The sequence below is a fragment of the Ostrinia furnacalis genome, unplaced genomic scaffold (genome assembly GCF_004193835.3).
Source record: "Ostrinia furnacalis isolate ACB-3 unplaced genomic scaffold, ASM419383v2 OfSCF1234, whole genome shotgun sequence".
In the NCBI taxonomy this organism is placed as follows: Eukaryota; Metazoa; Arthropoda; class Insecta; order Lepidoptera; family Crambidae; genus Ostrinia; species Ostrinia furnacalis.
This window is the reverse complement of record NW_021131473.1, coordinates 240,499-256,230: the sequence shown is the minus strand read 5'-3', so window position 1 is coordinate 256,230 and position 15,732 is coordinate 240,499. Positions and strand designations below refer to the sequence as shown.

Below are 15,732 nucleotides of genomic sequence, written 5' to 3'. Positions count from 1 at the left end.
CATAGAATTTTGTCCAATGACCCCAAGCTACCCATCCTTATCGCTCGCGCGTAATTATATTGCTGTCGCGACTGTGCGACAGGCGCCCGCAGAGAGTGGGTCATTGGACAAAATTCTACGTGCTCGCAGACCAGACTATACATAAAACCACATGTTTAACTTCATATTCCGCCGACTGTACTTATGTACTACCTACTTAAAACCCTTGAATACCTACTTGACTAAAAGTGATTTATGATAAGTTAATGCATTGTTAAAAGTTTCACTTGCATGAAGTTCATTTACAATATACTCAATTATTTGTAAATAAATTATGTTGGTATATGAACATCCCAGTACAACTAAGCGTAATATTTTTTGTTATTTATACGTATGCATACGTATTGTGTTTTATAAATAAGTATTTATTATTGTTAGCATTTTTTAATTTCAATTGCTTCCATTTACTTGAGTATGAGTGACTGAAGTGAGTTTTTAAAAGTCTAATGCCTGTTTTCACCATCAATCCCTAATTTTTAAGTGACCCCTATTGGTAACACAACAGAATTTTTGTTTTCACTTAAAAAATAGGGATTGATGGTGAAAACGGGCATAATTATCATTGCTGAACGCAGGCATACCTACTTGGTAAATTGTATGTGTATTTCTTATGTCATTGGAGAATAGTTGGTACTTGTATTCATTATTATATGTGAAACGTATATTTTTATTGATGTATGGACGACTTCTTACGATCCAGCACTCGAAATAATAAAACATTATAAGAGAGAATATTAAAATGCATTTTTATTTATTTTAAAATAGAATACAAAAATACACTTATATCATCAGTCAATTTATAATATCACAGCAAAATAGTAAACAGATTGAGTAATATCTTATTAATTTTAAATTAACGATTTGGATAACATTGGAAATTATAACGATATAAAAGCATTAATATAGTCTAACAATATACATTTGGCGTAAGCTATATTGCGTATTTAACCCATTGAACGCCTGATTGCTTATATAGTTTACTACATGCGCAATATTACATAGTCGGTTATGGGTATGGCATGGGTTAATGTCCTATGCTAAATGAGTCGTTTTAAGAATGAGATCGTGACATCACTGTGTCAGCGTCGGGCCGAATATCATCTGCACAGATTGCGCAGCTCCGTCACAGCGGCCTGTGACACCGGGGTTTTGTTCTTCTCCGTTTTGTACCTATAAAACATTTTTATATCAGCTTACCGCTCAATTTTGAACTCTTATTGTAAATCAAATAAAAGCAGGATCAGGTCCTACATTTTAGGATATACGTGAAGCAACATTAAAAAACTATTAATATGATAAAGTTACAACACAAAAAGGTTTCTCCTGCTTAGGGCTAACACCTGGAATGGCAATAAAAACATCCTTAATGCCATAAAATGGGCCAGATCCTAAAACACAAAAGCCGGACTCTGTGCTTCAGGCCTGATCGTTGCCCATCGCGCGTCGTTAGGCCAGCTCTCACTATACCTCACTGCTACAGCCACTAGCAACGCTAACGTCTCTCTAAATATAGCTACCTACCTCTCTAAGAAGTGATGTGCCACGTCGGGCCTGTAGGCGGCCATATCGCGCAGGTAGGCCTGGTCGTTGCCCATCGCGCGTCGGTAGGCCAGCTCTCGCCACGCCTCGCCGCCGCGGCCCGCTAGGAGTACCAGGCCCTCCATGAAGCTGAAGCGATATTGGAATATTTTCTCGTTAATTTGTTGGAAAGGCTACACAAATGCAAGGTCCTTTAAGGACCGTCCTTACGTATATGGTACTAAAATTTAGTCTTAATCAGCATGTTTAAAAAAAATATTTTGACGACGAGTTCAAGTTTTAACCGCAAACTCTATCATTTAACAATGATCAGTTTGTATGACCCACTTTATAGAGGAAATTGGTATAGCAAGCTACATAATAGTAAAATAACCCAACACAAAAGACACTAATGATTCAATGAAGCCGTGACCTTACTATTCATCATCTGCTATGTCACACTTCAACTTAGTCACTACACTATGCAAACAAGATGTTTTCAAAGTACTTCATTACCCAAAGAAACAAAAGACAATAGTTTATTGACCACCTCAAATACTGCATAACTGAGCCAATGCCTGAGGTATGGGCCAGCCACGGGAGAGTTTTAATGACGTCAAAGGTCAGACTTCAAATGTGCTTTAGGCTTGTACGTTCTGTTACGTCATTTGTTATTATACACCTCACTATTTTCGAGCCGCTCCCTTACCTCAGGCACTTACTCCAGTATTCACAAACGATGCTTGCTTATGTGCGTTGAATAGAGCCTTGTGATTGGTTCGTGTGTCACCCTGTGCGTCCACGCGCACTGTGAAACCTCATAGTAATGTTGGTGAATACGGGCGTTATTCAGTTATGTGCTAGACTTGCTGTTTTCAAACTTAAACCACAGAAACAAAACACAACACTTTGTTTTTAAAGCCCTTCTTCAACCAAAAAAAAACAAAAGACAGTTCCATTACCCACCTCAAATACTCGCTGACGAGTTTATACATCTGCTCAGTGCTTCTGTTCAGTATGAGCCTGGTGGGCGAAGCGTTCAGCAGCGACATCTGCAAGGCCACCTGCTGCGCCAGTGCTGCCATCTCGCCAGCGAAGCCGGTGCAGCCGCCTTGCAGGTACAACTCGGAAGCGTCGGTGCAGTGGTTCAGGGCAGTCTCTAGGAGAGACCTAGAATGTTAAAACATTGCTGTGAGAATAGGTTTAATAAGATAACACGCGATGTACAGTCGCGGAATGAAAAGGTTCGACAGTTTTCAAATTGATTCCTTCAACGAATCGCGAGCACATATTACCTTTTGAAACTATGTTACAGAATAATCTCGAGTTAGAGAAAATTATCTTTAACTGTTCGTCAGTAAAGTTCAAAATTATTAAGATCAAAGTTGTTTGACGATTTAACTTGTCAAGAAGATTATTATGATTGTTAAACTAAAACCTTCTTGTTGGTTCAACCTGCCATTATCTATTAAATAAAAAAAACTACATTTTGTAACATTGCCATTGCACTGATGGGATAGAAAAATAAACAAGCAAAACCTTATTCGTTAGCAAACGTCATATTTATTTAAATGTTAGCAGCACTGTTTCTTGCACNTATGAGCCTGGTGGGCGAAGCGTTCAGCAGAGACATCTGCAAGGCCACCTGCTGCGCCAGTGCTGCCATCTCGCCAGCGAAGCCGGTGCAGCCGCCTTGGAGGTACAACTCCGAAGCGTCGGTGCAGTGGTTCAGAGCTGTCTCTAGGAGAGACCTAGAATGTTAAAACATTGCTGTGAAAATAGCTTATTGAGATAACACGTGAGGTACTTAATCTATAATATAAAAATGAATCGCAAAACGTGTTGGTGAGCTCATAGCTCAACAACGCCTGGACCAATTTTACCAACCAATTCATTTTTTCAAATTTTTGTTGAAGTCCAAGGATGGTTTTTACGGCGAGATTTGCAAAATTAACCCTTAACACGCGTACAAAGTCACGGGCGGCCGCTATTGTATAATTTATTACATTCCATAGGCTACAAAAAATGTTACATAGTTTTATGGCATCTCTATGGACCTAAAACGGCACCAAAATATTCCAGGGAAAAACTTATGCTACATTTACCACCTTTAGTACCTATTATAATCTAATTTTAGACACAAAACTAGATGTGATTCCAACTTAAAAAAAATAGTAACTAAAATATGGAAGATGCCTACTTATAGGTATTGTTCTAACTATCACTTTAATTACCAAATCCTAAACTAAACAGGAAAAAGTAAAAGTAAACAGAATGAAAGTATGACATCTGAGTAGATAAGGAAAAAAATAAAAAGATTAATGTATTTGATATGCGAATAAGTAAACAATTCATGCGTGCTTCAAAAGGCTTACTTGGGTAAATAAACGCTCTTGTTTATCACGCGAGTCTCTCGCGGGATTAGAAAAATAAAGTGAAAGTCCGATATGCGAACCACCAAGACAGGCGATCGTAATCGTAAATTCGATTCGTCGAAAATTATTAATAAACTGTACCTAATTTGAGTTCTATAGCTAGGTAGGTTCTTTAAAGGAGACATCCGTTAAGAGCGGATTTTACGAAACTCCAACCCTAAGGATTTAAAACGGGGATTGGAAGTTTGTTTAAAAGTCCTATATTTTAACGCGTACGAAGTCGCGGGTATTACACCGCTAGTATATCAATAAATGTATTTTACCTCGTCGTAACATTATCATGTATCTGTAGCCACACTTGTGGCTGGTTCGGCTTTTTAGGGACCCCTCTGGCCGCTTCCATCGCCAGTTTCTCCAAGTCCTCAATCAGGTCTAACGCCTGTTTTCTCTTGACGTTGGCCGCCTCAGCATACATGTTAAAGTGTAAAGCCACCATGATGTAGGCGTCCGTGTCCCCAGGACAGTGGGTTTTCAAGAAGTCCAGGAGGCCCTGCTTGAATTCTGCAATCTTGTCCGGCTGTTGGCCGAGCATGTAGTCGAATTGGCCAAGGAGGAACTCGAACTGGTGGTTGTCTCGTAACGCCTGCAAAATAAAGATAAGTTTGCTTTAGATTTATGAAAGTTTCATACTGGTTTCGACTAGGATAGTATGAACTTTCTTTACGTGTTGATTTTTGTTAATATTTTATTTGTTTTACCATAGGACTACAAGGCCTACTACGATTGCAAATACTTACTTAAGTACTTTTAACAATGTATGGGGAGGGGTGTAGGTACATTAATCGATAGATTTATCTTATTAAGGTTTCGAAGGAAGAAGAATAAATATCAGGTAAAAGCTATTTAATGTCAAAATTCTAGTAAACATAAATTTACACAGAAAACAATATTAAATTCGTTTAAGTATAACGTGCCTGAATTTATCCATTGTCAGTAGAAAATTCGAGTCGTAAATATCATTTGGGTAAAAAATATCACAATAATGACAATATCAACAATCACATTCTTTTTGGTATAATAAGGGAGAGTCCGNAGCAATATCGATTGTTTATATCGATGACGAAACCTAGTCCTCAAACTACCAGACGATAACATTGACAGATAGTGTAACAATTTGTGTTATCAGTCCGTGCTGTAGCTCCGGTCGCTACCGCATGCATGCTGTGTTAATTGCTTATCTGCATTCGTTATTTTATTGTCATAAAAAAAACATCGTGGTTCAATTGTTTTTGAGTTACAAAAATACTGATTCAAAATGTTACGTACAGTCCAGTGATATTTTCCATAATAATAGAGACTTGTGTATGTTTAAATTAAATGATAAACAATGTGTGGTGATAACAATATGGCTTGCTATCGTTCAATGACTTGAACCTGTGATCAAGAAGATCGGAGAGTGAACTTAAGTAAATAAATACAGCAATCTGGTACTTTACCTACTTATTTATGTAGATATTCAGTTAGTCATTCAGTTTGGTTGTTTACATAGATGTTTTATGTATTTTGTAAATTAATTCCCACGTTGAACACGATATTTAAATAGAAAACAATGATTCATTGATTACTAAGACAGATGTAACGATGCGCATCGGGTAAAATAAATTACTTACAAACATGTTTTGAACAATATTTTCACGTTCTACTTTCATCACTCCAATAATTATTTTTGTTTATATTCCTACATTTTAATAAAGTAACTACATACCTACAAAACACATAAATAGTGATTAAAAATCTCACTCACTGAAAAGAGAGTAAAGACTGCTTTATAGAGTTCTAATCTATCCATTAGGTAATAAGTAGAGACGGAACGTAAAAGGAGGAAAATACCACGTTCGTTCGTGCATAATAAATAATACCATAATGTCATTCTGTTGTACGTACGACATAGGAATTGGAAAATAAATATAAATAGACACAAAAAGTTTTTACTATAGATACGTTAATAGGCATGTGGTTTTCCTTAAGTGGCTGCAAAGCAAAGTTAGTTAAGTGACGTATGGTTACAGAATTTATGTTTAACATCTACGGTGTGAAAGGCCCATAAAGCAATGAAAACAAAATTCACTTCGGAAAGAGTCATAAAGGAAAAGACGCCGACCTATATACGAGTGTTATGTATGTCGGAAGGTTATTTTAGTGTTTCACGAGCGCACGCACCAAGGTCTTCCTTCGCCACGGTTAGCCGGTTAGTGTCAGTGTAAACATTGTAGAGAGCGTACGTATTTTCTGCAAACCCACTTTTAATCGACTAAAAGCTTTATTGCGGCCGTGTTTATTACAATAAGGAGTTTAACCTTTGTTATAACGAGTGATATGAATTCGTTATTAAATTGCGTGTCTCAATGATGAAGTCATCGGCCATTCGCGAGGGTCGACCGGTGTTCCCTTTCGCGTAGTTCGCTTGTTTTGAATGAGACGGACGAATTAGAAAAATCGCAGCTGGTCTAGACAGTGTTTTGTTTAGCAAGCTTTAATTTGTGGCGTGGTCGTAGTTTAAATAGTAGCGTGGTTATTCAGGTAAGATTTTTATCCAAATGAAAGATGCGTAACTATTAAGTAACTCATTTAAATTGATTTATTTATTTTTCATTTACTAAGTATAATATCTTTTAAAACGACGTTAAAAAAACAATACATAAACAAGATTAATGTGGTAAAAATAATGTAAGCAGGCAATTACTTTTTAATTATGTAAAGTACCTACCTAAAACCATTAAGTATAATGAATTAAACTCATTACAGTGTCATTTGTATAATTTACTTATTAAATTTTCATATTTTTATGTAATTGTACTTATTTTTAGAATGCCGGCGCTTCGTCTTCTGGGGCGACGATGGATGTTTGCCTCAGACGATCTAGTGTTCCCCTCCATCTTGGAAATACCATACAGACTGACATGGTACGTAAATATAGGAACATAACATAATTATCAAAACAAGCTGACAGGGGCAGCAATGGGTGGGCCGGGCGAACACAATGCGAATTAATTGCGCAAGAATAATCCTAATTAGTACTTAGATATAAGAGCCAAAACACACGATGCGTTGCGACGACGCGCCGCAATCATTTCGCGGTTTCGCGCGGCGCCGCACCGCTCGTGTGCCCGCCACAAATATTTCTATGAGACGACGCAGCGACACCGCTCCGGCAACGCACCGCGCCGCAAGTTAACGCATCGTGTGCTTTGGGTCTAAGTGTAACTTTGGCTGCGTGGCCTCTCGAGAATCTTTTTCGCACGGCTCTTTCTTTTATCAATGGCTGAGTTGCTGTGCATCACCTTATTTTAACAGTCACTAGGTGTTTTTCGTATGGAGTTTGACAGACTTTTGACGTTTGTTAAAGTTAAAGTAAGATGGTGCAACCCAGCCTAAGTATGACTGTAAAAATATGATTTGTTAAACTCGCCAAAGGCCACTCTACACTGAGTTAAAACTGAAGATTCAGCACAGAGAAGCCTACATTTCAGACCTTGTAAGAGTCACAAAAAATTTTAATACCACGTAATAGAACTAAACTCTTGACTTGAATATGATACTGTAATTTAAAGGATGCTTAATAGTTTGTTTTAACATGCTAACTGTTCCAGGCTGCTGCTCCTGTCGCTCGTGCTGCGAGACAGCGGCTCCTTCGATTGCAGGGAGACGTCGTACGCGCAGCTGTTCGTTGATGGATGCCTCATGATACAGGTACTTAGACTTTAACCCTCAGATAGAACAAGATAAGTATTCATAGGTGACACATAAGTATTAGATACCTACTACTACATATTGTATAAGGAGTAACAATAAGTTAATCTAGGGCCTAGACACAGGCCTAGAATCTAGGCTTACAGTATTACTTACTGTTTTACAATATTTATAACTGTTGTACCTACAACTTAAATAATATAATTTATTGTTTTTGGGTGTGAGTGTGTTAGACAATTCTTATCTCATACTCGACCCCATAACCTAACGTATCTCGGAAACACATAATCTTCTTAATTATGTTATCCAAAGCGAATCACACCCGGATATTCTTATAGAGTCCAGCTCTCTCTAACTACTGAACCACGGAAGCAAACCCAAAGGTGCTTATCTCATATCTAACGCTTTGGAACCTGTATTCTGTTAGCTTATAAGATATTTGAATTATAAATCTCATAGAACAGAAATAAGTCAAATATTTCTCAGCACCAGCCCATATTATATTGTCCCTAAGTGGTGGCAGGGCAAGCTATATTTGGGCCCTGCGTGCCCGTAAGCCTAAGTACCGATTTGATTTGAATAAGTTAAATTAACAGGACTTTATTGGTGTAGGTTGTGGAAATCCTGCTTCTGGTGGCCACTGCGGTGCACTCCGCGAGAGGCTCCCTCACAAACGAAGAGCCCCGGAGATACGTCGGGCATCTACTGATTTGCAAGTATATTTGCCCCAATGTTTATAATATTAAAAGCTTTATATTATTTGATTTGATGATTAAAGTTAATATGACTCCCAGATATGTACTAACTACTAGTTTGTTATAATTTAATCACTAGCCATGGAGTTGGAAGAGAGATAAACAAAAAACTTATAAATCTATTTTGCAAATTGTTGATTTTATTAAATTGCTTTTCCTAATGATCATGAATGATTTCAGATTGTTCTTCCTGATAGTGGAGATGGGATTACTCGTTATGGGTAATATTTGGGTAATAATTGGATCAGTCGATTGCCAAGTATCTGGGTTCACCAAGACGATTTTACAATGTAAGTAGTTTTTTTTTAGCGAGATAATTCAAATGTCCGTCGACTGTAGTATATATCAACATTTAGGTATGACAGTTTCAACTTCATGATAGCTTTTCTACGTCCTGAAACAGGGCTGAAGCCAAAATATTTTTCTTCTCTCTCTCTCTCTCTCTCTCTCTCTCTACATAATAATATTTGTAGGTTCTTTACGGAATTTGAAGCGATCACGAAATTAAATCTGTCACAAAGTAGTTTCATACTATGTCTAGAGGATTAGGTATTCTTTAGCATCAAATGATAAGGTGTGCCTTTCTATCCCTCTTCTTTTATTTCACTGTCTTTCCTAATTAGAAACTTATTTCAGGTATAGTCATACTGTCATGGATACCAATGGCTTTAATGGCACTGGCTGTGTACTTTGCTTACGACCCATTAGGGACTCTAAAGTACGAAGATCTGCAGACCCCAGAAGAGAGGGACTACTACCATAAGAAGTTCACAGAAATATGGGAGAGCAGGCTTCGGTGGACGTTTTGGTATTTTAAAGACAGCAAGATGAAGGAGGCAATCAGCGAAATGGCATGTGAGAGATATTATAATTAATACTTAGCCTAAGCTTACTCGTAAAACTTATCTATTAAGGTCTATAGTTACTTTAGTACAGTGGTTCTTAACCTTTAAGTCATGAGGGACCATTTTACCAAATTTCTGTCTTGTCAGGGACCACATCATAATCGGTCAAAACAAGTTTAACTGCAAAAATCAGTTAAAAGTGTTTTTAATCAAGGTGTGCAAGTGCACTTCGTGGACCACTTGGAATGTCTCCAGGGACCACCAGTGGTCCAGGGACCACCAGTGGTCCGCGGACCACCGGTTAAGAACCACTGCTTTAGTAGGACAATCATATCCCACTTATGCCCGTTTTCACCATCAATCCCTAATTTTTAAGTGACCACTATGAAAACAAAATTCCTGTTATTTGTTCCCATAGGGGTCACTTAAAAATTAGGGATTGGTGGTGAAAACGGGCATTAGCCACTTAAGTAGCCACAATCAATTGATTGGGACATTGATTGATTTGTGGTTTATGTTCATACTCCAACTTAACCCAGTACCTACCTACATTCTAAAAGCGAACAGCCTGTCTAGGTCGACCGCTGCCAAGCTTCCGTAATAAAAAGTCTATAATACTCGTATTAAGGTTTATAAAAATTAAAGAAAAAACTTTCTTTCCAGCGCTTCTAAGTATACTGTTCAGATCATCAGACCTGGTTCTCTACGACTTGATTGCCGGGTCCATACTCCTACGCGTCCGTCAGAAACGCGAGTCAAGGATCAAGAAAGTCACCCAGCCTGCTGATGCTGAGACAGTCACTGAAGAGAACGAGTATACCACAGATATGCGAAAGATCTGCGCCGACGTACCGGCTTGGATGACGGTAGAAGAGGCTCAGCATTACTTGAAGTATGCTACGGCGGCGTACGGTGGACTCTATGTGCTGTATAGATATTATTGTGCTGGGTTTTGCTTCCTCCTTCCGTATTTGAGATGCTGTTGCTGGAGGTAAGTGTTTTAAAAATTATTATTATATAAAATCTGGGCATATACTACAAAAGTCCAACTTCGTGGTTAATCGTAATCGATCACCATTTCTATTTTTTTGAATCGTTTTGAATCAAATATTTGCAAACAACTAAAAGGTTGCGCCTTTATTTATCTTTCTATCCTTAATATAGGTAAGTAAGACTATTGCTACACTTTTCCTTCCTTAACTTTAAAATTCCATTTGTGTGCAGGCCGCGACATGTCAAGGGTGACAACTGCTGCATGTGCAACTATGCAGGCCTCAAGTACATGTCCGATGTCGCCGACAAAGACTTCCTCTTCGTTTCGTTCGAGAATCACATATTTGAAGTACGTAAATTGCATTAATATGAGTTTTGCACTATATTATTATTATTAGCTAGTAATCAATAATTTAATATAATTGGTTAGTATGCAACACATTTTCATTTCAATGTACCTACTTAAAAACCTACTTGAGTTGAGTGAGTACTGGATTCTCGACTATCACCAAGCTGACGTTTTGGCTACAGCTGCTACATAAGCCACAGCAATAAGTTACGACTGCTACTTACCTACCAGTACTGTTATTCTACAAATGCTACGTGCATTATTACTAACTCGGTTACTAACAAGTAGCTGCAACTGCTACGTTACTATTCTACTAATAGCTACGACTACTAACATGTAGCTACGACTGCTACATGTAGCTACGACTGCTACATGTAGCTACGACTGCTACATGTAGCTACGACTGCTACATGAAGCTACGACTGCTACATGTAGCTAAGACTGCTACTTTGGCTACTAATAAGTAGCTACGAATGACCACTGTTTTGACCACTACCTTGTAGCTACGGCTGCTACGTAAGCTAAGTAACACGGTTACTTAATTTTATTTGCTAATTACAGCTGCTCTGTAAGTTAAGTTTAGAGAAAAACTGTTGATTTTTGGTACTTCCGTTTTGTTTTCTGACGGTAACATTGTTATATCAGGTGCCTTTCTACGTAATTGCTGAGCACGAACGCAGGTGCATCGTGGTGACCGTCCGAGGGTCCATTTCGATTCCTGACATGTTCACAGACTTAGCCGGCCCTGCGCATGCGTTTCAAGCCGAAGGTTGGTGGAATTTTCCTCTTCTCCTGTATGTTGTAGGAATTTAGTTTCGTATTTTCCATAATTACTTACTAAGGATTACTAACTAAGGATTTGAAACGTTTGATAAATTAAATGGAATTCCAACAATATCTTTAGCGTATTAAATAATTATTTATCTTTGTTCAGGTCTACCAGAAGGTTCCCTGGCTCATAAAGGCATGGCATTGGGCACAGAGAAGACTCTAGAACGACTCGCGCCAATTTTGGAAAGAGCGTTTGCTGAGTATCCCGACTATGAACTAGTGATAACAGGTAGGTAACGAATATTTAGTAAAATGTTATCGTTGCATCTTGAAAATATTATGATAACGAGAAAAATACCTGCCTTATTTACATAAGGAATGTGTAAAGTAACAAAGACTTACGCCCGTATTCACAAACGATGCTTGCGTAAGTGAATCAGCAAATTGAACGCACAGCATTGAATAGAGCTCTGTGATTGGTTCATGTGCCACCCTGTGCGTCCACGCGCACTATGAGACCTCATAGTAATGTTGTGAATACGGGCGTTAGAAAGTTAACAAGTACCTATTTTAATAATATTTACCTATTTTTCAGGTCACAGTTTGGGAGCTGCAATATCTACTTTACTTGGTATCAAGTTAAAACCAAAATATCCCCATCTCAAAGTATTTGCATTTTCAACACCGTGTAAGTCTGTTCACCTTTTACTTGTCTATTCAAATTCAAATCTTAATTACCATACTAACTCCAGTTGTTAACAAGCGACTACTAAAAATATCTTGTTAAGACGTTGTTAACATAATATTATTATTGGAATCTGTTAAAAATATTTTTGACAAGCTGTACAATTTTTGTCATGTACTTAACTGCAATATGGGGTTTGACTGTTAAATAAGTATAATCATGGAAAAATTATGATTTTTGTAAAATTAATTACGTCAAAGCTAAAAGTACAAAGTCAGCGTCCTACGTCCAGGTGGACATCCTATGGCTGAAATGATGATGATGATAAGTAATGTGCTATCGGCAATAGTGTTAACTGCCCATTTCCGGACATGTCTAAATCGCAAAGAATCACCATAATTTGATGAGAGCGAGAGCAAAAACGGAAATGGATAGTTTACACTGTGGCCGTGTGTACCTACTTACTCGTAGGACGGGTTAATGGCGTCGAGTTCGAAAACATTCCTATTTTTCCTATGGACTACTTGTTATTTCAGATCAGGTCATTTAATATCTACTGCACAAACCTCTGTTATTTACCAGAGACAAATGGAGGATTTGGCCTACACTCTCCACATTGGCTAGACGGGTTGGGGAGGCTTGATGTGTTCATAATGTCTCTTACGATATCCACGTGAATTCCAGATTCTAAGGCCCAGAACAGACGGTGAAACTCAACTGCAACGAAACTGTAACTGCTAGTTACTTTTGAGTTGCATCTAAGTGTCTGCCATAGCGTCCGTTGAGAGGCCACACATGACGCGACCAGTTTGAAACTTTCAGTTTCAGTTTCATTCATAAGAATCATCAGAAAGTTGCAGTTTCGTTGCAGTTGCGTTTCACCGTCTGTTCGGGGCCTAAAATAACCAGATCCAGTGCGTTTGACGTCGGTCATCATAATTTATTTGTCCTTTTGCAGCGGGCTTACTAAGTCGTGATGCTGCACGGTACACCGAGGGTTTCGTTATGACGGTAGGCGTCGGTGATGACCTGGTGATGAGGATCAGTCTCAAGAGCGCGCAGATGTTCCGCGACCGGCTTTTGGAGACTATGCACGCTACTAACTTACCCAAGGTGACTTTAGTGATAGAAAGAGAAAGAGAAAAATATTGTTTATTTAATTTAAGATAGTTCATTATTCGCAAACCTCTTAGGCTCAAACTCGAGTATGAATGTATACTCAAGATTAGATTCAAGGCTGTGTGAGCTAATTTCAATATTTTAATTATTTGTATCTTTGAATAAGACTCAAAGTGTAAAGTAATATTTGAGAGAGTCGCATGAGCTATGAAGTTTTAACAACGTTCTTAAAAATCTTGTCTAGATATACTTGTTCTTTTGTCTAAATGTCTTTTTCCTTACAAAAATACCGTTAGAGTACGTTTTATCGGCCGTATTCACAAACATTACTATAAGCAGAGCTCTATTCAACGTCGTTCGATTTGCTGCTTCACTTAAGCAAGCACGTTTGTGAATACGGGCGTGTTCCGNTCCAATTAGCCAACCGGTTTGATAATTTGTACCACAGGGTTACTAAATTGGATTTCAATAAATTTCAAGCCTATAAAAAAACTATGGCAAAATATTATACGATACATTCTTAACAAATTAGGAAACGAAAAGGAACAGTAGTTAATAACATAGACAATCGATATTGTTTTACACGTTATCACGATTTTGAGTACAAATTTTGTAATTCCAATTATCGTAACGCACACTTGTACCTAATCTACTTTGCCAGTCTTTTGCTTTCATTTATTGTTAGTCAAACATAACTTAGCTATTATAACTTCAAAATATGATTTACTAAAAAAAATTCTAAATCCTTTGGTAAAGTTCCATACAACTTGATGTGGTACAATTTAGCCGACTAGGTGATAGTGCTTTTAAAAAATTGGTAAAAAATATAGCTTATAAATACCGAAAAATGTTTCAAATAATTGTAATCCACACTAGTTTACGCTTCTAAATAATATATTAGAAACACCCTGTAATTAAATTTAACAAAATTACAAACTAAACATGTATTGTCAAAAGTTACTTGAAAACAATGAAAAAATACTTTTCAAAATAAAACACACGTGTTTGTTGTCACGGCAAAAACCACATGGCCGATATTAATTGATTTTAGTTGTGTATCGCTGAGTGTTGCAGTTACAGACATTCAATAAATACTTTCCGAAATACATATGAGGGTGGTACAATTTACCCGGCGGTACAATATACCGAACTCTCCCCTATTATTAGCTAGCCTACGCTTTAACTCTAATTTTCTGCCAGGGCTGGACGCGGGCATTCGGGTTCCACCCGGTGAGAACGATGTCATGGTGCTTTGGCTTTTGCGGGAACTGGATGTCTCTTGCGTTCCTTGCGAGTTTAGGCTCGTGCACCGTCCAGGTAGGCATGAGAGGTTTAGGTACAGTTGGAGATGCAACGTTCGGTCCTAAGCTTCGGGCGTTGCGGCGATTGTACCCGGGATGAGTGGCGCCAGTGTCCCGGCTTCCACTGGAGGTGCTGTGGCTGCCTCCACCACGCTTGGCGCTTGGAGAATCGACACTGCGGGCGTATCTACTCTTTGGCTTCTGTTGACTGCTTCCCTCGACATCAAGATGGGCAGAGTTGGCGTATTCGTACGGATCTACAAGACCGCAAAGGTGTGGCGGTACATATGGGTAATCACACGGTTCTGGAGATGGCTCTGGGTCCACGTCGGTCAGCCTTAGCGGTTCGCTTCTTCGCACTCGGTATATCTTCGGAAAACGTTGAGGCGGCGGCCTGTAGGTCGGCAGAATGATGTGCTGGGCAGCCGATTCGGCCACAAATGCCAGGACAGCGGCCAAAGACAGCAGGACTGTACGTCTCATCTTGTTGAAGTGACAGTACAAACTGATACTGGTCTCGTTAATTTCGAACTTTTATACCAATGTCAGACGGGAAAAGGGAAGAACCGCACAAGCGTTTGTTTATTATAAGCTATACATAATATCGATTTAACATACACATTAAAGAACACTGAGGTCACTTTACGTTACGTTCAAGTTAATGATAAAGTTTTATCATTGTAAATTAACTGACTTCATGACCTTATAATTTTTAACGATTAAAATGTTCGTCTTTCAAGCCGATATACTTTTCGGCGATACTTAGTGCTGAAAAAAACTTAACTACTCATAAAATAATATCATTACAGTCCCTATGGACCAGTCACTTGCAATAATGTTATAATTCATTAATCTTTTTGTGAGGATTACAAGGAACTACATCGTCTCAATCTTGAATATCATACAAATCAATATTTTCATATAAAACTATTTGTTTTCTATAGTCCCAATATGTAATCAATTTAATCACCCGTTAAAGCAGTGCACTGACCGTCTTAGGCTGGGTTCCACCATCAAACATTAACTTTGACAAACGTCAAAAATCTGTCAAACTCCATACAAAAAACACCGGTTATCGTCATAGTTAAGGTCAAAATTAGGTGGTGCAACTCAGCCTAAGTAAATAATAAAATGTCTAAGCAAAAAACAGAGAATGCCCCTAGCATAACATTCAACCTCAATAATAACTTTTCCTAAAAATATAACTCACCAGCAATCAGTCATTTTCATGA

The 15,732-nt window shown here is 38.2% G+C and overlaps 2 protein-coding genes across 3 annotated transcripts in view; both read right to left on the bottom strand.

The window, feature by feature from the left end:
- Positions 1-432: 432 nt before the first annotated feature.
- Positions 433-15,732, bottom strand: part of LOC114351990 (spatacsin) — a 31,880-nt gene continuing 16,580 nt past the window's right edge. Inside the window, exons 12-16 of one of the 2 annotated variants that reach the window (XM_028303391.1) lie at positions 4,256-4,575; positions 3,162-3,308; positions 2,524-2,580; positions 1,561-1,707; positions 1,024-1,209 (exon numbers count right to left, since the gene is read on the bottom strand). In XM_028303391.1, the coding sequence (XP_028159192.1) occupies positions 1,137-1,209; positions 1,561-1,707; positions 2,524-2,580; positions 3,162-3,308; positions 4,256-4,575 (744 nt within the window). In that variant the 3' untranslated portion in view covers positions 1,024-1,136. Of the gene's footprint in view, positions 1,210-1,560; positions 1,708-2,523; positions 2,728-3,161; positions 3,309-4,255; positions 4,576-15,732 lie in introns of both variants that reach the window. The other variant, XM_028303390.1, reaches the window with a different exon arrangement.
- Positions 4,819-15,026, bottom strand: LOC114351993 (lebocin-4-like). Its single transcript, XM_028303399.1, has 2 exons — positions 14,360-15,026; positions 4,819-5,012 (listed from the first exon to the last, which is right to left on the bottom strand). The coding sequence occupies exon 1, from the start codon at positions 14,981-14,983 to the stop codon at positions 14,372-14,374; it is 612 nt and encodes a 203-aa protein (XP_028159200.1). The 5' UTR covers positions 14,984-15,026; the 3' UTR covers positions 4,819-5,012; positions 14,360-14,371.

Bases quoted from the DNA above. Each gene is read 5' to 3' on its own strand.
- LOC114351993 (XM_028303399.1), bottom strand. From the start codon at position 14,983: ATGAGACGTACAGTCCTGCTGTCTTTGGCCGCTGTCCTGGCATTTGTG.